Genomic DNA, 26,676 nt, shown 5'->3' on the forward strand with positions numbered 1-26,676 from the left:
AGATTCCAAATTTTAAACGTAGAATGGGTAAATTATAGTTACCAGTCTGCAATACATCCCGATAGAAAGTCACCTTGAGTTGAAATGTGGGGTCCGCACGATTAGATGATTCCGGGAATGGTGTACTGCTTAGCAGAACTTGATCGGAGTTCACCTTTGAACAGTCAGGTAGCGGTGATGTATAATAATCTTATACCTAGACGCGTTTCTGGGCTCACATGTGCTTTATACACGGCCCTTTCCTCAGTAGGTTTGCAAGCCTACTGAGGAAAGGGCCGTGTATAAAGCACATGTGAGCCCAGAAACGCGTCTAGGTATAAGATTATTATACATCACCGCTACCTGACTGTTCAAAGGCGAACTCCGATCCAGTTCTGCTAAGCAGCACATCGCTCCCGAGACCATCTTCCAGGCAGCATTGCCCAAGCGCCTGTGACGTCACCCACCATCGAGTTACCTAGAAGTCCGCACCTCCTTCATCGTGTGGTTACCATCTGCAGCGAAACATCAGCAAGCGGTTATTATTACAGCTGGTCTGTGGCAGGCAGACCGCCGCGAGGACGCATGCCAGCGTCTGGTACCACCTAACCGTGCGGACTCCACATTTCAACTCAAGGTGACTTTCTATCGGGATGTATTGCAGACTGGTAACTATAATTTACCCATTCTACGTTTAAAATTTGGAATCTATATCCTATATGGGACTTTACCTTACGTATAATTGGAATCCATACCTTTAAGGGACATTTAACCCATTTGAAATATCGGAGGCCGGATTTAAAGTATTATTGCATTGTTAAAAAATTCGCAAAAAATAAATAAATAAAAAATTCTCAATGCTAGCTATTGGTGTGTGTATACGTTTTATAAGTTTTATATTGTAATTTTTCCTCGGCACAAGGGCCCTTGTGTTTCGAGGAGTTATTGTTTATATTTTATATGTATTTTATTGTGTAATAAATTTGCACTTTCATATTATAATTGAAGCACGATCCAGTCATCATTTTTTCCATTACATCACTGTATCAGGCAACTGATGCTAGCCTAGAGGGGTTGGCTGCTTTTTTAGTTTAATTTACAAATCTGTTTAACTTTCTGGAGCCAGTTGATTTAAAAGAAAAAAGGTTTTCACCGGAGTACCCCTTTAATGGTATAGAGAACTGTGTCTAGTGCATTAACTCTGGGATTTTTTTGCCCATTGAAACCAGTAGGCCCATTGTGGTCTATGGGGAAAAGCTGCTGAGTTGCCCATAGCAACCAATCAGATCGCTTCTTTCATTTTTGAAAAAGCCTCTGAAAAATGAAGGAAGCTATTTGATTGGTTGCTATGGGCAACTCAACAGCTTTTCCAGGAAAGTAAAGTTTAACCACAACACTGTAACGCTCTGTCCACCCTGGGACTTGAACCAGTGACGGTCTCCCATCCCACTGTACTGCCGAGACGGTCCTGCTTATCTTACATGCAGTGAGATCCCCATAGACCACAATTAGCCTATTGGTTTTAATGGGCAAAAAATCACAGAGTTGATGCACTAGTCACAGTTCTCTATACCATTAATGAAGGGAGGGCTCAATATTCGCAAATTTGCGCATATGCGCATAAATTTTCACATAAGCACAAAAAAAAGCGAATATTCATAATTATGAACATATAGTGCTATATTTGCAATATTCGCGAATTCGCGAATATGCTATATTCGAGATTAAAATTCGAATTGCGAATATTCGTGAACAACACTAGTCGCTGCAAATACAGTGAAGGAGTTTAAACATGCGTGGGATAGGCATAAGGCTATCCTTCATATAAGATAGGGCCAAGGACTATTCATAGGATTCAGATTATTGGGAAGACTAGATGGGCCAATTGGTTCTTATCTGCCGACACATTCTATGTTTCTAAACTGTATGGATATCAGAAAAATGGTTCCAAGCTCTTATTTCTTTATTAAATTCACTACTTTGGGGCAGGAAAGCACGAGAATGAAATATGTTTCTTTAACGTTAGCTGAGCACGATGGGGGTTGGGCACTTTTTTTTTAGGTACTTTTTAGCACTAAAATTGCAGACTATTATGAGAAGGAGGGAAAATGTAGTCCTATTTTTTCTCTCTACGGGTATGTTCAAACTACGGAATTCCCGCGGAATTCCACGGGCGGAATTCCGCAAGCCGAATTCCACGGGCGGAATTCCGCAAGCCGAATTCCGCGGTGTGAACTTAACATTAGTGTGAATGGGTTTCCGCGAGACCCGTTCATACTGCGGAATTTCAGCGCCGCTGAAATTGTTCCGCGCAAAGAAAGAACATGTTCATTCTTTGCACGGAAGTCCGCGAGTACTGCATAGCTGTCAATGGTGACGGCTCAGTGCCGCCCGGTTCTACCGCCGCCGCCGGCTGCCAGTCTGAATCTCCGCTCGCTGAATTCAGCGAGCGGAGATTCCGTTCACACACTGTAGTGTGAACATACCCTAATGGGTCGTTATAAGGATATTTTTGAGATTTTGGAAGCTGGGATACTCACTACACCCATGCATATCTATATAATAAAGGATGGGAGGAACTTAAAAAAATTTTTAAATCACATGGAGTTTTGACTTTACTTCATTATGGTCGAATAAAGCACTTAAAGAATTCCTTAAAATTAAAGATTCACTCTTTTGGATGAAAAGGGGCTTATTTATGTAAATCAATTATACGCTTTTAGGTCAAATAAAGTCGTTTGAAGAGATAGCCCATAAGTGTGTGGTGGGAAGACAATCAGAAACATTGTTTTTTACAAATAAGTAACACAGATCATAAACCAATAAAAGGAGAGATTGGAGATTTCAGGGATTCTATATATAAGAAAAGTTTAATTAGACTATTTCCTTATGCAAAGTTGCTGTCTGGGCATGCTGGGAGTTGTGGTTCTGCAGCGGTTGGGGGTTCACAGCTTGAAGACCACTGCTATAGAGGGTGCAAATGTATCTGAGCCCTGGAACTCAAATAATGTGAAATATGAGATGATCAAAATGGAGCCCCTGCACTAATTACTTGGGTTCTGGGGTCTGTAAGGTCCATAGTAAAAACATCAGGTTCTGTCTATAGCAGATACTAAATCATGGCAGCTCCAAGAAACAAGCAGTCATTCTGACATGTCACATGTGATGTCATAGACAGCTGGAGGCCTGACATTCCACTGACAGCCACCCGAGCCTTCAGTCTGTAGATTGTTTCAGTGAGACTAGTGAGTTTAGTGAGATTAGCGTCTTCTTCTTCTACTTGTCTGAAATGGAGCTAAAAGGTTTGGGGTTCGTCCCCCTCCTGTTGGCGTTTTGGTGTGCGGCCTGGCTTGCCACCAGCTACATCTTGACGGTCGTCCTCAGCCATGCCGCCTCGCCACTGATGAGCATCAGGTAAGATAAACAAGCACATGATTCTTATTTCATGGGTTGGGAGTGAGGAAATATCCATAATAACATTGGTTTCTTTTCCTTCACAGTGACGTGGGAAATTTCTTTCCCGAAAGCATATTATTCAGAATTGGATTCATAGGGATGTCCATTGGCACTTTGGTACTAACCTTTCTTATTTATAAGTATATGGTTATGCATACTGAAGAGTTCAGGGGTCATCAGGTCCTGATCCAGAGGATCCTGCTGGCCATTGTGTGGGCCTCCTGTTTTGGCACAGCTGCTATGCATGTATTGTCCCCCGAAGAATATCCCAGGATACACTTTGTCAGCACAGTAATTTCCATTACATGTGAAGCCTTATACTACCTTGGGCAGTCCATCCAGATGTATAAATTACCAGGAGCAAAAAAAGTCATCCACCATAGTAGATGCACCTGCTGTGGCCTGACTTTTGTCTGTGTAGTTTTCTATTTTGGATATGAAACATTAAAGGAATTATTCTATAATGATGAAGACTGGGACGAGATCCGTGAAATCCCCATCATAATCATCGAGTGGGTGATGCTTCTACTGATCCTGATAAACATCGTGACCTATTATTCCACCATGCAGAGGTTATTGTTGACCGTCTCCAGAAACAGCTGCACACTCTCTCTTAGAGTAAGAATTGATGACTTCGGGGTGTAGACCACCACGTGGGCCATCAAGTGGACTTCTGGGAGAAATACTGCACAGGATACGGAAAAACATCTAAAGAAGAATAACTGGGGGACTATATATGGTGCCAGTAATCATGGCACAATAATATGAGCTGGTGATATTACCTATACAAAAAAATAAAAAAATAAAAAATAAAAAATATTGGTGTGTGACGTGTAATACCTAGTTAGAAAAACAGAATCAAATCCATCATTATAACCCCCTCTGCATTACCCTGTTTGTTATTTTTCAAGCAAGCACTTTGTTCTAATTCGTCCACTCTCTGGCGTGCTCCTTGTATAAGGGGTTTGGGATACCCTTTTTGTTTAAAACGATCCTCCAGGTTATCTAGTTGTTGTAGGTATTTTTGTGTGGAAGAACAATTCCTTCGGATTCTTTTCATTTGACCGAATGGAATGTTCTTCTTCCATTATTTAAGATGGCAGCTGTTAAAGTGGAGATAGCTGTTTGCATCCACCTCCTTAAAATAGGTGGCAGTATGCGAACAGCCATCCTGAATATAGATATTTAAATCCAGGAACTCAAATTTTTTGGGGGACTGATGCAGCGCTGCCTTTGGCAATCTCTGGCTCTGCCATAGCGCTTTTTTTGAGGGGGCGTGTCCACTGCCCCTTTGTCTGGTTGTCAACACTAGTGTTGCTCGCAAATATTCGCAATTATTCGCGAATATCGCATATTCGCGAATTCGTGAATATTCGTCAATATAGCACTATATATTCGAAATTACGAATATTGTTTTGTTTTTTTTCACAGTACACATCACAGTGATCATCCTTCTCTGCTTCCAGCTTGTGTGGTATAAAGAAGGCTCTAATACTACTGTGTGAGACTGGCATACGAATTTTCACATATGGGAAAATTAGCATATGCAAATTTTCGTTTGTACAAATTTTTCGCATATGGTAATTTTCGCACATGCAAATTTTCGTTTATGCTAATTTTTGCATATGCGAAAATATAACGCGAATATTACGAATATGCAAATTTTGCGAATATATGACAAATATTCGTCCATATATTGCGAATTCGAATATGGCCTATGCTGCTCCACACTAATGAATATGTGATCTTTATACACAAGGTAACAACCCACCAGTCACCAGGTTACCATTCTTATAGAACATCCACAACCATAGTGAAGGATTAGTGATCTGGCCATTGATCTGCATAGACACGTGATCTGCAGACATCTCTGTGATAAAGTATGTGCCCCCCTGAGCTCTGCACAATCTGATCACATGTCTGTATAAGCAATCATCCACTAAAACCAAAGATCAGCAGTGCCAGACGTTATGGCTGAGGATCTGGGCATGTTTAGAGCCCCAAGGCCAGGAGAGCAGCTGAGGCCTAGTGATGGTTCTTATGTGCATCATACATTACTCAGCCGAGTCCTGTATACACTAAGCGAGCGCTGATAAGAATGGATGAAGATGACTGACCCTACCCGAAATCCACACACAACTCCTCCGAAGGTCCAGAAGTACCAAGACCTTATACTATAGGAACAGCTATTCATCCATTACTGCTGACAGCCTGTGTATTATGTCTGAGCGATTGTTACAGCCCCGCCCCCTGTATGACATCACTGATATAATATAATATAATGACATGTGATCACAGCTCCGCCCCCTGTATGACATCACTGATATAATATAAAAGTAATATAATGACATGTGATCACAGCCCCGCCCCCTGTATGACATCACTGATATAATATAATAGTAATATAATGACATGTGATCACAGCTCCGCCCCCTGTAAGATATCAATAATATAATATAATAGTAATATGACATGTGATCACAGCTCCGCCCCCTGTATATCACTAATATATTATAAAAGTAATATAATGACATGTGATCACAGCTCCGCCCCCTGTATGACATCACTAATATAATATCAAAGTAATATGACATGTGATCACAGCCCCGCCCCCTGTATGACATCACTGATATAATATAATAGTAATATAATGACATGTGATCACAGCCCCGCCCCCTGTATGATATCACTGATATAATTGTGGTGGCCCAGTACAGGAGATGTTGCCCCGTACCCTTGCTGTCCTGTCAGGCAGCCTCCTTCAGTGTCCCCAGGGCCCCTTGCACCTGTTTCCCCTCTGTACATATGTTCTGCAGTGTATTGTATTATTACCTCCAAAGAGATAATCTCCGTTTTGGCCTTCCTGGACTCTGGTTCTGCGGGAAACTTTATTGACACCTCCCTGGTGCATAAGTATCATCTGCCTGTGTTCAGCCTTCAGAAACCCCTGTACATCTCTACGGTAAATGGAGAAAGACTGGACTGCACCGTGCTATACCGCACAGAACCCCTGTCGATGCAGGTCGGAGTTTCACATAAGGAGAACCTGTCCTTCTACGTTCTCACACACTGTACTTCTCCTCTCCTGCTTGGTCTACCTTGGTTGCAGCTCCATGCCCCACAGTTGGATTGGAAAACTGGAGAAGTTCTACGCTGGGGTCCACATTGTAACAGCCATTGTATCCATGTACGTGTTAACCAACTTCTAGACCCTTGCCTGGACTGCCTTCTTTCCTCCAGGACTTTGCAGACGTTTTCAGCGAAAAGAAAGCTGAAATATTGCCTCCACACCATCCCTACGATTGCCCCATAGATCTCCTGCCTGGCACCACTCCTCCCAGAGGCAGAATTTACCCCTTGTCTGTTCCAGAAACCCAGGCCATGGCAGACTACATCCAAGAAAATCTGCGCAAGGGGTTTATCAGGAAGTCCTCTTCTCCTGCCGGTGCTGGGTTCTTCTTTGTTGAGAAGAAAGACGGTTCCTTGCGACCTTGTATTGACTACCGTGGTTTAAATAAAATTACTGTGAAGAACCGCTATCCACTACCTCTAATCTCAGAATTATTTGATCGCCTGAGAGGTGCCAGAATCTTCTCTAAACTTGATCTACGTGGGGCACATAATTTGATTCACATTCGTAAAGGGGACGAATGGAAGACTGCGTTTAATACCCGTGATGGACATTTCGAGTATCTTGTCATGCCATTTGGACTTTGTAATGCTCCAGCAGTCTATCAGGAGTTCATCAACGATATTTTCCGAGATCTTCTTTACTCCTGTGTCGAAGTCTACTTGGACGACATACTCATCTATTCGCCCAATCCTCAATCTCATCGCTCTCATCTCCGCCAAGTCTTACATCGTCTCTGTGAAAATCGTCTCTATGCCAAGTTGGAAAAATGCACTTTTGAAAAGACCAGTCTTCCTTTCTTGGGCTATATTGTTACAAGTGAAGGTCTCGAAATGGATCCCGACAAGTTGTCTGCAGTTCTGGACTGGCCTCTAATGTCTGGTTTGAAAGCGACCCAGCACTTCCTTGGTTTTGCCAACTACTATAGGCAATTTATACCTCATTACTCCACTCTGGTAGCTCCCATCGTCATCCTTACCAAAAAGACGGCTAATCCTAGGGTGTGGACACCAGAGGCTGAAGAAGCTTTTAAACAGTTGAAGTCCGCCTTTGCTTCTGCTCCTGTTTTATCCAGACCTGATCCTTGCAAGCCATTCTTCTTGGCAGGGAATGCTTCCTCAGTAGGAGCAGGGGCAGTCTTAACACAGGCCCGATGGTCATTATTTTTCTCCAGGTTCAAGTTCTTGATCCACTTCCGTCCTGCAGAAAAGAATGTCCGAGCTGACGCTCTCTCCAGGTCTTCAGATGTGCACGATGGTGAACCCCTTCCACTTCATATTATCCCGCCAGAGCGTCTCATTTCCTCAGCACCAGCAAGTCTCCAACATCACCTTGTATGAAACTCCGAGTCTTGAAATGGGGACATTCTTCTCTTTTGGCCGTCCATCCAGGTATTCGTAAGACCCTAAAGCTCATCTCAAGACATTACTGGTGGCCTACTTTGAAAAAGGATGTTGTTGATTTTGTTCGGTCGTGCTCAATCTGTGCCCGGGACAAGACTCCCTGTTCCAAGCCAGCAGGTCTGCTTCAGCCCTTACCAGTTCCTGAGCTTCCTTGGTCTGAAATTGCCATGGATTTCAGTACAGACCTTCCATCTTCCCAAGGAAATACTGTCATATGGGTGGTAGTGGCTCGATTTTCTAAGATGGCTCATTTTGTACCGCTACCTGGTCTCCCATCAGCTCCAAAACTTGCCAAGCTTTTTCTTCATCATATCTTTCGTTTGCATGGACTCCCTTCCCATATTGTTTCCGACTGAGTGGTTCAGCTTGTCTCTAAATTCTGGCGGGCCCTATGTTCACGTCTACAAATTAAGTTGGATTTCTCCTCGACTTACCATCCCCAATCCAATGGACAGGTCGAGAGGGTGAATCAGGTGTTGGGAGACTATCTACGCCATTTTATCTCTGCGCGTCAAGATGACTGGGTCGATCTGCTACCAATTCTGGGCTGAATTCTCCTACAACCACAAGAATTCCGATTTATCAGGTGCTTCTCCCTTCTATGTGGTCTATGGACTTCACCCTCGTCTTCTTCCTCTGGGGTTCCTGTTGATGATGAACAAGTACGGAATTTTTCTTCCATCTGGCGTAAAACACGTCTTTCACTTCTTCAGGCTACTTCTCGTATGAAAGTTCAGGCAGACAAGAAGAGACGTCCTCCTCCTGAATATTCTCCTGGTGACAAAGTCTGGCTATCTACTAAATACTGTATATCCACTTTAAGATACCCAGTTATAAACTAGGTCCTCGTTATGTGGGTCCCTATAAAGTCAAGAAACGGCTCAATCCTGTGGCTTATTTCCTCCATCTTCCCTCCTCTCTCCGGATCTCGAACTCCTTCCATGTTTCTCTCCTGAAACCAGCCATCTTCAACCGTTTCTCTCCAAGGGACATCTCTCCTGCTCCAATCTCCGGAACCTCAGATGTGTATGTTGTAACGGAAATCTTGGATTCTAAGTTCATCAGAGAAAAACGTTTTTTTCTGGTTGATTGGGAAGGTTTCGGACCGGATTAGAGGTCTTGGGAGCCGCAGGACAATATTCTGGACAGAGACCTTCTCAAGAAATTCCTGAGCTGCAAAAGGAGGGGGAGACCAAAGGGGGGGGGGGGTACTGTTACTGCCTGCGCTCCGGCCGCACATGTCAGCTGCACTGCTGCCACTTCCGCTCCTGTGTCTCAGCCCCGTCGCGCGCCCCCGTCTCCTCGGGCGCACGTGCGACGGAGCTCTGAGATTTAAAGGGCCGGTACGCCCTTAATTACTGTATGCACCTGACACTAACTAATAAAGTCCCTGCACCTCACACACTTCCCTGCCGGATCTTCAGTGCTATTTGCCTGAGAGAAAGCGTACCCTTTGCCTGTTTGTCATTCCTGTGTTTCCAGACCTTCCTGCTACGTTTTTTGACTACGAACCTTTGCCGCCTGCCTTGACCTTCCGCTACGTTTGACTACGCTACAGCCTCATCCTTCTGTACCTCGTCTTGCCCAGTTACCTGTGTGGTCAAGCCGTGTCGGGGGTAGCGACCTGGGTGTCGCCTGCCGCAGCAAGCCCATCCTGCCTTGCGGCGGGCTCTGGTGAAAACCAGCGGCACCTTAGATTCTGCTCCCCGATACGGTCCGAGTCATCAGCCACACAGGTGGAGGATCCACATCCAGCTCCGTGACAGCCTCCACCCAGGTGCGTGACAATATAATAGTAATATAATGACATGTGATCCCAGCCCCGCTCCCTGTATGACATTACTGATATAATACGCCCCAAAAAATAAAGGGAACACTTAAACAACACAATGTAACTCCAAGTCAATGACACTTCTGTGAAATCCCACTGTCCACTTAGGAAGCACACTGATTGACAATTAATTTCACATGGAACAGACAACAGGTAGAAATTATAGGCAAGTAGCAAGACACCCCCAAGAAAGGAGTGGTTCTGCAGGTGGTGACCACAGACCCCTTCTCAGTTCCTATGCCTCCTGGCTGATGTTTTGGTCACTTTTGAATGCTGGCGGTGCTTTCACTCTAGTGGTAGGCGGAGTCTACAACCCACACAAGCTGCTCAGGTAGTGTAGCTCATTCAGGATGGCACATTAACGCGAGCTGTGGCAAGAAGGTTTGCTGTGTCTGTCAGTGTAGTGTCCAGAGCATGGAGGGGCTACCAGGAGACAGGCCAGTACATCAGGAGACGTGGAGGAGGATGTAGGAGGGCAACAACCCAGCAGCAGGACCGCTACCTCCGCCTTTGTGCAAGGAGGAGCAAGAGGATCACTGCCAGAGCCCTGCAAAATGACCTCCAGCAGGCCACAAATGTGCATGTGTCCACTCAAACGGTCAGAAACAGACTCCATGAGGGTGGTATGAGGGCTCAACGTCCATAGGTGGGGGTTGTGCTTACAGCCCAACACCGTGCATGACGTTTGGCATTTGCCAGAGAACACCAAGATTGGCAAATTCACCACTGGCACCCTGTGCTCTTCACAGATGAAAGCAGGTTCACACTGAGCACATGTGACAGACGGCACAGAGTCTGGAGACGCCGTGGAGAACATTCTGCTGCATGCCTCCAGCATGACCAGTTTAGCAGTGGGTCAGTAATGTTGTGGGGTGCCATTTCTTTGGGGGCCGCACAGCCCTCCATGTGCTTGCCAGAGGTAGCCTGACTGCCATTAGGTACAGAGATGAGATCCTCAGACCCCTTGTGAGACCATATGCTGGTGCGGCTGGATGTTGGCGGATGCTTTAGTCCAGGTCTGGGAGGACATCCCTCAGGAGACCATCTTCCACCTCATCAGGAGCATGCCCAGGCGTTGTAGGGAGGTCATACGGGCACGTGGAGGCCACACACACTACTGAGCCTCATTGTGACTTGTTTTAAGGACATTACATAAAGTTGGATCAGCCTGTAGTTTGGTTTTCCACTTTGATTTTGAGTGTCACTCCATATCCAGACCTCCATGGGTTAATACATTTGATTTCCATTGATAATTTGTGTGTGATTTTGTTGTCAGCGCATTCAACTATGTAAAGACGAAAGTATTTCATACGATTAGTTCATACATTCAGATCTACGATGTGTTATCTTAGTGTTCACTTGCCCCCTGTATGACATCACTGATATCATATAATAGTAATATAATGACATGTGATCACAGCCCCGCCCCCTGTATGACATCACTGATATAATATAATAGTAATATAATGACATGTGATCACAGCCCCGCCCCCTGTATGACATCACTAATATAATAGTAATATAATGACATGTGATCACAGCCCCACCCCTTGTATGACATCACTAATATAATAGTAATATAATGACGTGTGATCATAGCCCCACCCCCTGTATGACATCACTGATATGATATAATAGTAATATAATGACATGTGATCATAGCCCCACCCCCTGTATGACATCACTGATATAATATAATAGTAATGTAATGACTCTGTGATCAGACATGACATCTACACACCTCATACCACTGATGCTAGGAAGTGTAGTGTATGATGGACAGGTGACAGGGAAAGGTGTGAAAGGACAGCGCCCCCAGCTGACTGATACAGGAGGTGCAGTGTATCCCCCCCAGCCCCGCAGGACACCCGGCAGACACAGTCACACTTCTTCTCACCTGACGCTTAAAGATACGATGCAAGAGACTTTTCTTGGGTGGCTCGGGAGGGTGACTCCGATTTAAATCCGGTGATAGGGTCCCATTAGGGCCAAAAATATTTAATTCCTTAAAGCATTCAGTCTCTATCATCTGTAGAGATAAGAAGAGAAGATACTCAGATACAACAGTGAGGTGTGATACATTGTGATACATTGTGATGATACATGATGTCTATGGCCATAGTAATATATGTCTGTACACTGTATACATGATGGTTTATACATGTTCTCACCTCATTCTGCCAGGGAATAGAGACACAGCCTGTAGAGAATTTAGTGTAGAAGTCGTCGTCTGTCTGATCCAGGTTCACACCTTTCACAGTGGAGAATTGTTCTATGTCCAGGACGTCTTTACAATACACGGCTCGAGGCTGCAACAAAATACAGACCACGCGTAACACAAATGTACTGAAGGGGGAAGAAAGTACTGGGGAGAACCTCCATCATCCACATAAAACCACAATTTACCAAAGAGAACTCTCAAAATCCACAAGAGAAACCACAATGTACTGAAACCCTCATAATCCACATGAGAGACCTCAACCTACAGAGGAGAACTCCCATAATCCACATGAATGACCTCAACCTACTGAGGAGAACTCCCATAATCCACATGAATGACCTCAACCTACTGAGGAGAACTCCCATAATCCACCAGAGAGACATCAACCTACTGAGGAAAACCCCCATAATCCACAAGAGAGACATCAACCTACTGAGGAGAACTCCCATAATCCACATGAAAGACCTCAACCTACTGAGGAGAACCCCCATAATCCACAAGAGAGACATCAACCTACTGAGGAGAACTCCCATAATCCACAAGAGAGATATCAACCTACTGAGGAGAACCCTCATAATCAACAAGAGAGACATCAACCTACTGAGGAGAACCCTCATAATCCACAAGAGAGACCTCAACCTACTGAGGAGAACTCCCATAATCCTCAAGAGAGACATCAACCTACTGAGGAGAACTCCCATAATCCACAAGAGAGACATCAACCTACTGAGGAGAACTCCCATAATCCACAAGAGAGACCACAACCTACTGAGGAGAACCCCCATAATCCACAAAAGAGACCTCAACCTACTGAGGAGAACTCCCATAATCCACATGAAAGACCTCAACCTACTGAGGAGAACTCCCATAATCCACATGAAAGACCTCAACCTACTGAGGAGAACCCCCATAATCCACAAGAGAGACCTCAACCTACTGAGGAGAACCCCCATAATCCACAAGAGAGACATCAACCTACTGAGGAGAACTCCCATAATCCACAAGAGAGACCTCAACCTACTGAGGAGAACTCCCATAATCCACATGAAAGACGTCAACCTACTGAGGAGAACTCCCAAAATCCACAAGAGAGACATCAACCTACTGAGCTGAGGAGAACCCCAATAATCCACAAGAGAGACATCAACCTACTGAGGAGAACTCCCATAATCCACATGAAAGACTTCAACCTACTGAGGAGAACTCCCATAATCCACGAGAGAGACATCAACCTAATGAGGAAAACCCTCATAATCCACAAGAGAGACATCAACCTACTGAGGAGAACCCTCATAATCAACAAGAGAGACATCAACCTACTGAGGAGAACCCTCATAATCCACAAGAGAGACCTCAACCTACTGAGGAGAACTCCCATAATCCACAAGAGAAACCACAATTTACTGAAACCCCCATAATCCACATGAGAGACCTCAACCTACTGAGGAGAACTCCAATAATCCACATGAAAGACCTCAACCTGAGGAGAACTCCCATAATCCACAAGAGAGACCTCAACCTGGAACAAAATAAGATTAATGCTTATGAAGAAATATAAAATCTCATCCCTTCCCCAATATCGCGCCACACCCCTACCCCTTATTTCCCTGGTTGAACTTGATGGACATATGTCTTTTTTCGACCGTACTAACTATGTAACTAACTATGTAACTATGTAACCTACTGAAAACCCCCATCATCCACAAGAGAGACATCAACCTACTGAGGAGAACTCCCATAATCCACATGAAAGACCTCAACCTACTGAGGAGAACTCACATAATCCACAAGAGAGACATCAACCTACTGAGGAAAACCCCCATAATCGACAAGAGAGACATCAACCTACGGAGGAGAACCCTCATAATCAACAAGAGAGACATCAACCTACTAAGGAAAACCTTCATAATCCACAAGAGACACCTCAACCTACTGAGGAGAACCCCCATAATCCACAAGAGAAACCACAACCTACTGAAGAGAACTCCCATAATCCACATGAAAGACCTCAACCTACTGAGGAGAACTCCCATAATCTACATGAGAGACCTCAACCTACTGAGGAGAACCCCATAATCCACAAGAGAGACATCAAACTACTGAGGAGAACTCCCATAATCCACATGAGAGACCTCAACCTACTGAAGAGACCTCCCATAATCCACATGAGAGACCTCAACCTACTGAGGAGAACTCCCATAATCCACATGAGAGACCTTAACCTACTGAGGAGAACTCCCATAATCTACAATAGAGACCACAACCTATCGAGGAGAACTCCCATAATCCACATGAGAGACCACAACCTACTGAGAACCACCATAATCCACAAGAGAGACATCAACCTACTGAGGAGAACCCCCATAATCCACAAGAGAGACCACAACCTACTGAGGAGAACCCCCATAATCCACAAGAGACACCTCAACCTACTGAGAACCCCCATAATCCACAAGAGAGACCTCAACCTACTGAGAACCCCCATAATCCACAAGAGAGACATCAACCTACTGAAGAGAACCCCCATAATCCACAAGAGAGACCACAACCTACTGAGGAGAACCCCTATAATCCACAAGAGAAACCACAACCTACTGAGAAGAACCCCCATAATCCACAAGAGAAACCACAACCTACTGAGAAGAACCCCCATAATCCACGAGACCTCAACCTACTGAGGAGAACCCCCATAATCCACATGAGAAACCACAAACTACTGAGGAGAACCCCCATAATCCACAAGAGAGACCTCAACCTACTGAGGAGAACTTCTATAATCCACATGAGAAACCAAAACCTACTGAGGAGAACCCCCATAATCCACAAGAGAGACCTCAACCTACTGAGGAGAACCCCCATAATCCACAAGAGGGACCTCAACCTACTGAGGAGAACCCCCATAATCCGCAAGAGAAACCACAACCTACTGAGAAGAACCCCCATAATCCACAAGAGAGACCTCAACCTACTGAGGAGAACCCCCATAATCCACAAGAGAAAACACAACCTACTGAGAAGAACCCCCATAATCCACAAGAGAAAACACAACCTACTTAGAAGAACCCCCATAATCCACAAGAGAGACCTCAACCTACTGAGGAGAACCCCCATAATCCACAAGAGAGACCTCAACCTACTGTGGAGAACCCCCATAATCCACAAGAAAAACCACAACCTACTGAGAAGAACCCCCATAATCCACAAGAGAGACCTCAACCTACTGAGGAGAACCCATATAATCCACAAGAGAAACCACAACCTACTGAGAAGAACCCCCATAATCCACAAGAGAGACCTCAACCTGCTGAGAAGAACTCCTATAATCCACATGAGAAACCACAACATACTGAGGAGAACCCCCATAATCCACAAGAGAAACCACAACCTACTGAGAAGAACTTCCATAATCCATAAGAGAGACCTCAACCTACTGAGAACCCCCATAATCCACAAGAGAGACCTCAACCTACTGAGGAGAACCCCCATAATCTACAAGAGAAACCACAACCTACTGAGAAGAACTTCCATTATCCATAAGAGAGACCTCAACCTACTGAGAACACCCATAATCCACAAGAGAGTCCCCAACCTACTGGGAACCCCCATAATCCACAAGAGAGACCTCAACCTACTGAGGAGAACCCCCATAATCCACAAGAGAGATCCCAACCTACTGAGGAGAACCCCCATAATCTACAAGATAATCAACAACCTACTGAGGAGAACACCCATAATCTACAAGAGAGACCTCAACCTACTGAGGAGAACTCCCATAATCCACATGAGAGACCACAACCTACTGAGGAAATCACCCCAAAATCCACAAGAAAGACCTCAACCAATTGAGAAGAATGTCTATAATCAGAGAGACCACTACCTACCATGAAGAACCTTCTACAATCCACAAGAGACACAACAACCTACCAAGAGATACTTCGACCTGCCAAAAAGAACTCCAATAATCGACAAGAAAAACAACAACCTACCAAAAAGAACCCCAATAATCGACAAGAGAAACAACAACCTACCAAAAAGAACCCCAATAATCGACAAGAGAGACAACAACCTACTGATTTGAATCCCATAATCCTCAAGTGAGACCACAACCTACTGAGAAGAACCTCAATGATCCATAAAGGGGTCTACGACCTACTGAGCAGAACCCCAATAATCCATAAAGGAGACTACGACCTACTGAGAAGAACCCCAATAATCCATAAAGGAGATGACAACCTACTCAGAAGAACTCCAATAATCCATAAGAGAGACCACAACTTACCGAGGAGAACCCCAATAATCCATGAGAGAGACCACAACCTACCGAGGAGAACCCCAATAATCCATGAGAGAGACCACAACCTACCGAGGAGAACCCCAATAATCCATGAGAGAGACCACAACCTACCAAGGAAAACACCAATAATCCACAAGAGAGACGACAACATACTAAAGAGAACACTCACCATCCACACAAGATACCACGACCTACCGAGGAGAAGATGCCATAATCCACAAGAGACCATATGAAATAGAAACTTGGCACTCAAATTGCTGGGTGATAACTTGGAATTTTATTATACAATCCACACAGACAAGTACTGACGTTTCGGTCCTCCAGGACCTTCCTCAGAGTGCGGATTGCTGCGGAGGCTGGGGGAGAGAAGCCGGCCCAAAGCCGGGGAGAAATGAGCTAGGAGAGTAGCGAACTGCGTCCCTGGAGGAAGCTTCCGGTGCAAAACATTAAAAGGATAGAGGATAAGATGTCAGATCAGGGGGATCCCGTCACTGGGGACCCCCGCGATCTCCGGGCTGGCAGCAGGGGCGTCCGGAACACGGGGGCGTGGAGCTCTCGTGTTTGTGACGTCACACCATGCCCCCCACTATTCATGTCTATGAGAGGGTGTGTGATGGCTAGTACGTAGCAGTCACGCCTCCTCCCATAGACCTGAATGGAGGGGGCGTGGCGGCTGTAGTCACCAGTCATCTGGCATGGAGCGGAGTTCGATTCGTGCGCGGATGACCGGGGTGCCGTGCCGGCGATCGTGGGGGTCCTCAGCGGCGGGATCCCCGCGATCTAAGATCTTATACCCTATCCTTTTTATAGAGGATAAGATGTTTTGCGCCTGAGTACCCCTTTAAATCTAATGCGACTGGTGAGGTGTTTCATATTAAGAATACCTTTAGTTGTGATTTAAGTTATACTATTTAACTCTTGGCGTCCATGTCAATTATAATACGTGGGCTGCACTGTTCAGACACCCGCCGCTTTTAAGGGGTATTCCAGGATTTTTATATCAACTGGCTCCAGAAAGTTAAACAGATTTGTAAATGACTTCTATTAAAAAATCTTAATCCTTCCAGTAGTTATCAGCTGCTGAAGTTGAGTATTTATTTTCCGTCTGACAACAGTGCTCTCTGCTGACACCTCTGTCTGTCTCAGGAACTGTCCAGAGTAGGAGCAAATACCCATAGAAAACCTCTAATGCTTGTTCCTGAGACAAGCAGAGGTATCAACAGAGAGCACTGTGGTCAGAAAGAAAAGAACAACTCAACTTCAGCAACTGATAACTACTGGAAGGATTAAGATTTTTTTAATAGAAGTAATTTACAAATCTAGTTGATATGAAAACATAATTTTTTCCCTAGAAATACCCCTTTAACATCCTGAAGAGCTTTTTATTGCATACTGTGTCCAAGCACTTTGCACAAGTACACGAAAGAAATCCTGATGTTTTAAAACGTACTACTATTGATACTATCCCTTTAGATAAAAAAAAGATAGATTTCGCAAGCTGATTAATAAGGAGAACTATTGGATTTTTAAGCTAAAATCCCTCTATCCTGATGGTTTGAATGAAACCATAGAAAACACAGTATGAATGAATGTATAAAAGTATGTCCTTTTATATAATTAAACGGTTCGTGCATTGTTTTTATTAAAGGGGTATTCCAGGAAAAAACTTTTTTTTTTTATATATATATATATATATATATATATATATATATATATCAACTGGCTCCAGAAAGTTAAACAGATTTGTAAAAAATCGTCATCCTTCCAATAATTATCAGCTGTTGAAGTTGAGTTGTTCTTTTCTGTCTGGCAACAGTGCTCGCTGCTGACATCTCTGCTTGTCTCGGGAACTGCACAGAGTAGAAGAGGTTTGCTATGGGGATTTGCTTCTACACTGGACAGTTCCCGAGACAGGTGTCATCAGAGAGCACTTAGACAGAAAAAAATTCAACTTCAGCAGCTCATAAGTATTGAAAGGATTATGATTTTTTTTAATAGAAGTCATTTACAAATCTTTAAAAAATAAAAAAAGAAGGTAATTGCAGCTCACAATTAGTACACTAGTCCGAGGTTAGATACCCTAGGTGTATAGAGAAAGAATTCAGTAGCAAAAATATAGGAGAGTGTATGAATTTATGATAATTAATAGAACAGACTGTGCTTCAATTAACAGTTGTATTTATTACAATATCACATTAATAGTAAAAATAGTAATAATATTAAGAAGATCCCCTCACAGGGCCCTATGGGGGGATCTAAATGGACAATAAAAAATGTGATAAAATAATTACTGATGCCACTAATGTGCGTTCACTTGGTAAATGAATATATAGATATATCTGACAATGAATGGTTCACTATAGAATGATAGAAATAACAGGGGGTATATAGTAATGTATCAAGATTATTTCTCAATGAGAATCATGGCAGTTAGTAAGAAACAATGTTACAGTATTGTCCTCTAGTACACTGATCCCTCAACTTACAATGGCCTCAACATACAATAGTTTCAGCATACAATGTTTGTAGTATTGTATGTTGAGTCTGGTTTCAAGTTACAATGGTCCAGAAACAGACAGTCCTGATCTGTGAAACGTGTCACAACTGGAGGAACTGACCAATCAGAATGGACATTTTACTGGTAAATCACCTCTATTACTGAAGTGCATGCACTGACTGGTATCTGGTAGCGCCCCCTACAGTACAGGGTGGTATTACATGTTCTGTACTACTCTTTACTTGTATTACTTAAGTGTATGCACTGACTGGTATCTGGTAGCGTCCCCTACAGTACAGGGTGGTATTACATGTTCTGTACTACTCTTTACCTGTATTACTGAAGTGTATGCACTGACTGGTATCTGGTAGCGTCCCCTACAGTACAGGGAGGTATTACATGTTCTGTACTACTCTTTACCTGTATTACTGAAGTGCATGCACTGACTGGTGTCTGGTAGCGCCCCCTACAGTACAGGGAGAAACTACAAGTTCTGTACTACTCCTTACCTGTGCCAGGGTTAGCAGCTCCTTTGGACACCAAGTAAGGGCGGCTCCATTTGGGACACTGTGTGTACTGTATATAACCCTGAAGAAGCTCCTGTCCTCTACATAAACCATTGTTTCCCAACCAGGGTGCCTCCAGCTGTTGCAAAACTACAACTCCCAGCATGCCCGGACAGCCAACGGCTGTCCGGGCATGCTGGGAGATGTAGTTTTGCAACAGCTGGAGGCACCCTGTCTGGGAAACACTGACATAGACAGTGATTTACAGCTCCCAGCAGCTCTTTCTTACTTTTATATGATTCATCTTAGTCATCTACTTATTTTTCTTTAATCCTCACTTTTTCCTATTTTTTGGATGACATTTTGGGGCTTCAGAACCAATTACCAGGTTTCCATAGAGTTCTGGTCTCAACATCCAATGGTTTCAACATACAATGGTCGTCCCGGAACCAATTTTAATATTGTAACTTGAGGGAGCACTGTATAAGAAGTGTGGCAGAGTTGCGGTATATGAACAAAGCAATATTAATAGTTCCAGCAGAGTAAATGAAAGTCTATGGGCTGTGAGCGCTAATAGTTGTCTGCGCTGACTAAGGATGTGGAGAGTGGATGATGCCGGTGGTGATGGCAGCTGGTCCGAACGGCAACGGACCTATTGTATATGCTGCCCGTCCGGATGCACAGGAATTATAACAGCGCTTTCGGTGTGAAGGTTATGCGCTCACCGGTAATCTGATGGCGATCAGTCCACGTTCATGCCCGGTCTGATAGAAAGCTGTTTGCCGGTTCTCCAATACACCGCAGCGTCTCAGCCTCGTGGAGTCAGCGCGTGACGTCTCACTGGATACTCCGTAAATGATGGCCGCATATGGATCATCTGAGGGGTAACTGCAACTGCCAGATTAGGTGTTGGAACGAAAAACCGCACATATAGGTGGCATTAACCCCTTAAGGACGCAGGACGTAAATGTACGTCCTGGTGCGGTGGTACTTAACGCACCAGGACGTACATTTACGTCCTGTGCATAACCGCGGGCATCGGAGCGATGCCCGTGTCATGCGCGGCTGATCCCGGCTGCTGATCGCAGCCAGGGACCCGCCGGCAATGGCCGACGCCCGCGATCTCGCGGGCATCCGCCATTAACCCCTCAGGTGCCGGGATCAATACAGATCCCGGCATCTGCGGCAGTGCTCGATTTGAATGAATGATCGGATCGCCCGCAGCACTGCTGCAGGGATCCGATCATTCAGAGCGCCGCACGGAGGTCCCCTCACCTTCCTCCGTCCGGCTCCCGGCGTCTCCTGCTCTGGTCTGAGATCGAGCAGACCAGAGCAGAAGATGACCGAAAACACTGATCTGTTCTATGTCCTATACATAGAACAGATCAGTATTAGCAATCATGGTATTGCTATGAATAGTCCCCTATGGGGACTATTCAAGTGTAAAAAAAAAAAGTAAAAGTAAAAAAAAGTGAAAAATCCCCTCCCCCAATAAAAAAGTAAAACGTCCGTTTTTTCCTATTTTACCCCCAAAAAGCGTAAAAAAATGATTTCAATAGACGTATTTGGTATCGCCGCGTGCGTAAATGTCCGAAATATTAAAATTAAATGTTAATGATCCTGTACGGTGAACGGCGTGAACGTAAAAAAGAAAAAGTCCAAAATTGCTGCTTTTTTAATACATTTTATAAAAAAAAATTAGAAAAAATGTATTAAAAGTTTTTATATGCAAATGTGGTATCAAAAAAAAGTACAGATCATGGCGCAAAAAATGAGCCCTCATACCAAAAAATGAGCCCTCAAAAGTTATAGGTCATCAAAATAAAGGGATTATAAACGTACTAATTTGGTTAAAAAGTTTGTGATTTTTTTTAAGCGCAACAATAATATAAAAGTATGTAATAATGGGTATCGTTTTAATCGCATTGACCCTCAGAATAAAGAACACACGTCATTTTTACCGTAAATTGTACGGCGTGAAAACGAAACCTTCCAAAAATTAGCAAAATTGCGTTTTTCTTTTTAATTTCCCCACAAAAATAGTGTTTTTTTGGTTGCGCCATACATTTTATGATATAATGAGTGATGGCATTACAAAGGACAACTGGTCGCGCAAATAACAAGCCCTCATACTAGTCTGTGGATGAAAATATAAAAGAGTTATGATTTTTAGAAGGCGAGGAGGAAAAAATGAAAACGTAAAAATTAAATTGTCTGAGTCCCTAAGGCCAAAATGGGCTGAGTCCTTAAGGGGTTAATCATAGGTGCGGTTTTTCGTTCCTACACCTAATCTGGCAGTTGCAGTTACCTCTCAGATGATCCATATGCGGCCATCATTTACGGCTCCTGCTCCATCGTTATTCCAGTGAAGCCGCTGTTACATCCAGTGAGACGTCACGCGCTGATTCCACGAGGCTGAGACGCTGCGGTGTATTGGAGAACCGGCAAACAGCTTTCTATCAGACCGGGCATGAACGTGGACTGATCGCCATCAGATTACCGGTGAGCGCATAACCTTCACACCGAGAGCGCTGTTATAATTCCTGTGCATCCGGACGGGCAGCATATACAATAGGTCCGTTGCCGTTCGGACCAGCTGCCATCACCACCGGCATCATCCACTCTCCACATCCTTAGTCAGCGCAGACAACTATTAGCGCTCACAGCCCATAGACTTTCATTTACTCTGCTGGAACTATTAATATTGCTTTGTACAGAGGATACCGCAACTCTGCCACACTTCTTATACAGTGCTCCCTCAAGTTACAATATTAAAATTGGTTCCGGGACGACCATTGTATGTTGAAACCATTGGATGTTGAGACCAGAACTCTATGGAAACCTGGTAATTGGTTCTGAAGCCCCAAAATGTCATCCAAAAAATAGGAAAAAGTGAGGATTAAAGAAAAATAAGTAGATGACTAAGATGAATCATACAAAAGTAAGAAAGAGCTGCTGGGAGCTGTAAATCACTGTCTATGTCAGTGTTTACCAACCAGGGTGCCTCCAGCTGTTGCAAAACTACAACTCCCAGCATGCCCGGACAGCCGTTGGCTGTCCGGGCATGCTGGGAGTTGTAGTTTTGCAACAGCTGGAGGCACCCTGGTTGGGAAACAATGGTTTATGTAGAGAACAGGAGTTTCTTCAGGGTTATATACAGTACACACAGTGTCCCAAATGGAGCCGCCCTTACTTGGTGTCCAAAGGAGCAGCTAACCCTGGCACAGGTAAGGAGTAGTACAGAACTTGTAGTTCCTCCCTGTACTGTAGGGGGCGCTACCAGACAGCCAGTCAGTGCATGCACTTCAGTAATACAGGTAATGAGTACAGAACATGTAATACCTCCCTGTACTTTAGGGGGCGCTACCAGATACCAGTCAGTGCATACACTTCAGTAATACAGGTAAAGAGTACAGAACATGTAATACCTCCCTGTACTGTAGGGGGCACTACCAGACACCAATCAGTGCATACACTTCAGTAATACAGGTAAAGAGTACAGAACATGTAATACCTCCCTGTACTGTAGGGGGCGCTACCAGACACCAGTCACTGCATACACTTCAGTAATACATTTAAAGAGTACAGAACATGTAATACCTCTCTGTACTGTAGGGGGCACTACCAGACACCAGTCAGTGCATACACTTCAGTAATACAGGTAAAGAGTACAGAACATGTAATACCTCCCTGTACTGTAGGGGGTGCTACCAGACACCAGTCAGTGCATGCACTTCAGTAATGCAGGTAAAGAGTACAGAACATGCGGTACCTCCCTGTACTGAAGGGTGCACTACCAGACACCAATCAGTGCATACACTTCAGTAATACAGGTAAAGAGTACAGAACATGTACTACCTCCCTGTACTGTAGGGAGCGCTACCAGACACCAATCAGTGCATACACTTCAGTAATACAGGTAAAGAGTACAGAACATGTACTACCTCCCTGTACTGTAGGGAGCGCTACCAGACACCAATCAGTGCATACACTTCAGTAATACAGGTAAAGAGTACAGAACATGTAATACCTCCCTGTACTGTAGGGGGCACTATCAGACACCAATCAGTGCATACACTTCAGTAATACAGGTAAAGAGTACAGAACATGTAATACCTCCCTGTACTGTAGGGGGAGCTACCAGACACCAGTCAGTGCATACACTTCAGTAATACAGGTAAAGTGTACAGAACATGTAATACCTCCCTGTACTGTAGGGGGCGCTACCAGACACCAGTCACTGCATACACTTCAGTAATACATTTAAAGAGTACAGAACATGTAATACCTCTCTGTACTGTAGGGGGCACTACCAGACACCAGTCAGTGCATACACTTCAGTAATGCAGGTAAAGAGTAGTACAGAACATGTAATACCTCCCTGTACTGTAGGGGGCGCTACCAGATACCAGTTAGTGCATGCACTTCAGTAATACAGGTAAAGAGTACAGAACATGTTATACCACCCAGTACTGTAGGGGGCGCTACCAGATACCAGTCAGTGCATGCACTTCAGTCATACAGGTAAAGAGTAGTACAGAACATGTAATACCTCCCTGTACTGTAAGGGGCGCTACCAGACACCAGTCAGTGCATACACTTCAGTAATACAGGTAAAGGGTAGTACAGAACATGTAATACCACCCTGTACTGTAGGGGGCGCTACCAGATACCAGTCAGTACATACACTTCAGTAATACAGGTAAAGAGTAGTACAGAACATGTAATACCACCCTGTACTGTAGGGGGCGCTACCAAATACCAGTCAGTGCATGCACTTCAGTAATAGAGGTAAAGAGTAGTACAGAACATGTAATACCTCCCTGTACTGTAGGGGGCGCTACCAGATACCAGTCAGTGCATACACTTCAGTAATACAGGTAAAGAGTAGTACAGAACATGTAATACCACCCTGTACTGTAGGGGGCGCTACCAGATACCAGTCAGTGCATGCACTTCAGTAATACAGGTAAAGAGTAGTACAGAACATGTAATACCACCCTGTACTGTGGGGGGCGCTACCAGATACCAGTCAGTGCATGCACTTCAGTAATAGAGGTGATTTACCAGTAAAATGTCCATTCTGATTGGTCAGTTCCTCCAGTTGTGACACGTTTCACAGATCAGGACTGTCTGTAGTATTGTATGTTGAGTCTGGTTTCAAGTTACAATGGTCCAGAAACAAACATTGTATGCTGAAACTATTGTATGTTGAGGCCATTGTAAGTTGAGGGATCAGTGTACTAGAGGACAATACTGTAACATTGTTTCTTATTAACTGCCATGATTCTCATTGAGAAATAATCTTGATACATTACTATATACCCCCTGTTATTTCTATCATTCTATAGTGAACCATTCATTGTCAGATATATCTATATATTCATTTACCAAGTGAACGCACATTAGTGGCATCAGTAATTATTTTATCACATTTTTTATTGTCCATTTAGATCCCCCCATAGGGCCCTGTGAGGGGATCTTCTTAATATTACTACTATTTTTACTATTAATGTGATATTGTAATAAATACAACTGTTAATTGAAGCACGGTCTGTTCCATTCATTATAACCATTAATATTATATACACTTTCCTTGACGTTTTGGGTAAATACTTTTGCTATTGAATCATTTACAAATCTGTTTAACTTTCTGGAGCCAGTTGATATATAAAACAAAGTTTTTTCCTGGATAACCCTTTTAACCCCTTAAGGACCTAGGACATACTCATACGCCCCCGTTTCCGAGTCCTTAAGGACTGAGGACGTATGAGTACGTCCTGTCCATTCCTGGCCTCCCGCCGCCGCTAGCCGAAGGTGAGCCAGTGCGCGATACCTGCTGATATCGATCAGCAGGCATCGCGGCATATCGCCCAGGGGGAGTCATAATGACCCCCCATGTCGGCGATCGCAGCGTACCGCTCGTCAATTCAGACAAGCGATGTGCTGCAATTCCGTTCCCCGCCGCTCGCCGGGCGGGTATCGGGGCTGGATGCCTGCTGATTTCATTCAGCAGACATCCCGGCAGTGTGCTGGAGGAGGTCCGGAGGACCTCCTATACCGGCGATCGTTGCAGGGCGCCGGTAACTACTTACCGGCATTCTGCAGCGGTTCCGCGTCATCAGGGTCACGTGTGACCCGGATATAGATGGTGACTGGTGGTGTAGTATACACCACCAATCACCATCCATGCTGTGCTGGGGGCTGGCATTGTGGCCACCCCACTCAGTACAGTTTTGATTGGGTGGCCAAAGTGGCCACACCAATCACAGTGTAATGGGAGGGGATGGTGGGGGCTAGGAACATGCGAGCAGGACGGAGCCCCGTGCTGCCCACCATCCCCTCAGTTAAAAAAAAAGTGCCCCTTGCCCCCTTTCTGTGGCCCTTGGCACAGAAATCCCCCAGGGTTAGCTTTAGATTAGGTAGGGACAGGTTAGGGTTAAAAAAATAAATAATTTTTTTTTGGCGTACATCAGTGGGTGTCCGGGGGTCCGTAGCACCTTTAGCTGCGTGGCCCTGCTGGGTCGCTGCGGTCTGCCTCCAGAGTTTTTTTTTTGCCCCTAAGCGTGTGTGCGGACCCTCTTAGTTATAAAAGAACGGTCCGCCACGTTTGTTAAAGCCCAACCGCCGCTGTTTGGGGTGCCGGCGCTTTTTTTCGCGTTTTCTTTGTGTGCGGCGTGCCTCACCGCTGTCGGTGATTTATCACTGATCAGCGTTTTTTCTTTTGTGGTAAAGGCACTTTTTTCGGTTAACGCGTTTTTTTTCTGCACCCATAGGCGGTTCGCGCCACCAGTAGCAGGCGTTTACTGTGTGGACGGACCGTACCTCTGTGTGCAGCCTGTCCCACCTCTGTCAGTGATTTTTCACTGATCAGCGATTTTTTTTTGGGTTCAGGTGGGTGCATTTTTTTCGGGGTAAAGCATTTTTTTATTTTATTTTTGTGTTTTTTTTTGTGTCTGTGTACAAGCCACCAGCCACTGTTCTGGGCTGAGTGGCCGGACCCCCCACTGACTTCTGCGCCCCCTGCCGCCACAAGCGCTAATCAGTGCGCACACCACTGATTAGATAAACGCTTTTTTTTGGGGGGCGCAGGGCCTTTTTGCGCTAGAAGTCCCCTTTTTAAAAATAAAAAAAAAGTCCCCTTTTTATTTTATATATTTTTTCTGTTAGGGCGGGTTAGTTTAGTTAGGTTACGGCAGGTTAGGGAGGTAGTCTTGCACCACACCACACACAGCACATACACAAATAAAGTCCCCCCCACACACACACACACACACCCGTATCCCCATTAGAGTAGGTAAATGGCCCGCAGAGCTTTTTCGGCGGTGGAGGCATATGCCATAATTGCCTCCGACACCG

At 44.6% G+C, this 26,676-nt stretch overlaps 2 protein-coding genes across 4 annotated transcripts in view; one reads left to right on the plus strand and one right to left on the minus strand.

Annotated features, from left to right (window-relative positions):
- GRK5 (G protein-coupled receptor kinase 5) overlaps positions 1–26,676 on the minus strand; it is a 149,020-nt gene that overhangs the window by 13,732 nt on the left and 108,612 nt on the right. For all 3 annotated transcript variants that reach the window (XM_056528874.1, XM_056528873.1, XM_056528872.1), the window contains exons 14-15: positions 11,971–12,108; positions 11,697–11,828 (exon numbers count right to left, since the gene is read on the minus strand). In XM_056528874.1, coding sequence (XP_056384849.1) covers positions 11,697–11,828; positions 11,971–12,108 — 270 coding nt within the window. The remainder of the gene's footprint in view (positions 1–11,696; positions 11,829–11,970; positions 12,109–26,676) is intronic.
- On the plus strand, positions 2,258–4,213 carry LOC130281551 (uncharacterized). The gene is made up of 2 exons (XM_056528877.1): positions 2,258–3,393; positions 3,480–4,213. Exons 1-2 carry the CDS (start codon positions 3,269–3,271, stop codon positions 4,078–4,080), a joined length of 726 nt encoding a protein of 241 aa, XP_056384852.1. The 5' UTR covers positions 2,258–3,268; the 3' UTR covers positions 4,081–4,213.

The sequence above is a fragment of the Hyla sarda genome, chromosome 7, assembly GCF_029499605.1.
Source record: "Hyla sarda isolate aHylSar1 chromosome 7, aHylSar1.hap1, whole genome shotgun sequence".
In the NCBI taxonomy this organism is placed as follows: Eukaryota; Metazoa; Chordata; class Amphibia; order Anura; family Hylidae; genus Hyla; species Hyla sarda.

Coding starts and splice junctions, on each gene's coding strand:
- LOC130281551 (XM_056528877.1), top strand. CDS start 3,269: ATGGAGCTAAAAGGTTTGGGGTTCGTCCCCCTCCTGTTGGCGTTTTGG. Junction 3,394..3,479: donor TCGCCACTGATGAGCATCAG/GTAAGATAAACA, acceptor TTTCCTTCACAG/TGACGTGGGAAATTTCTTTC.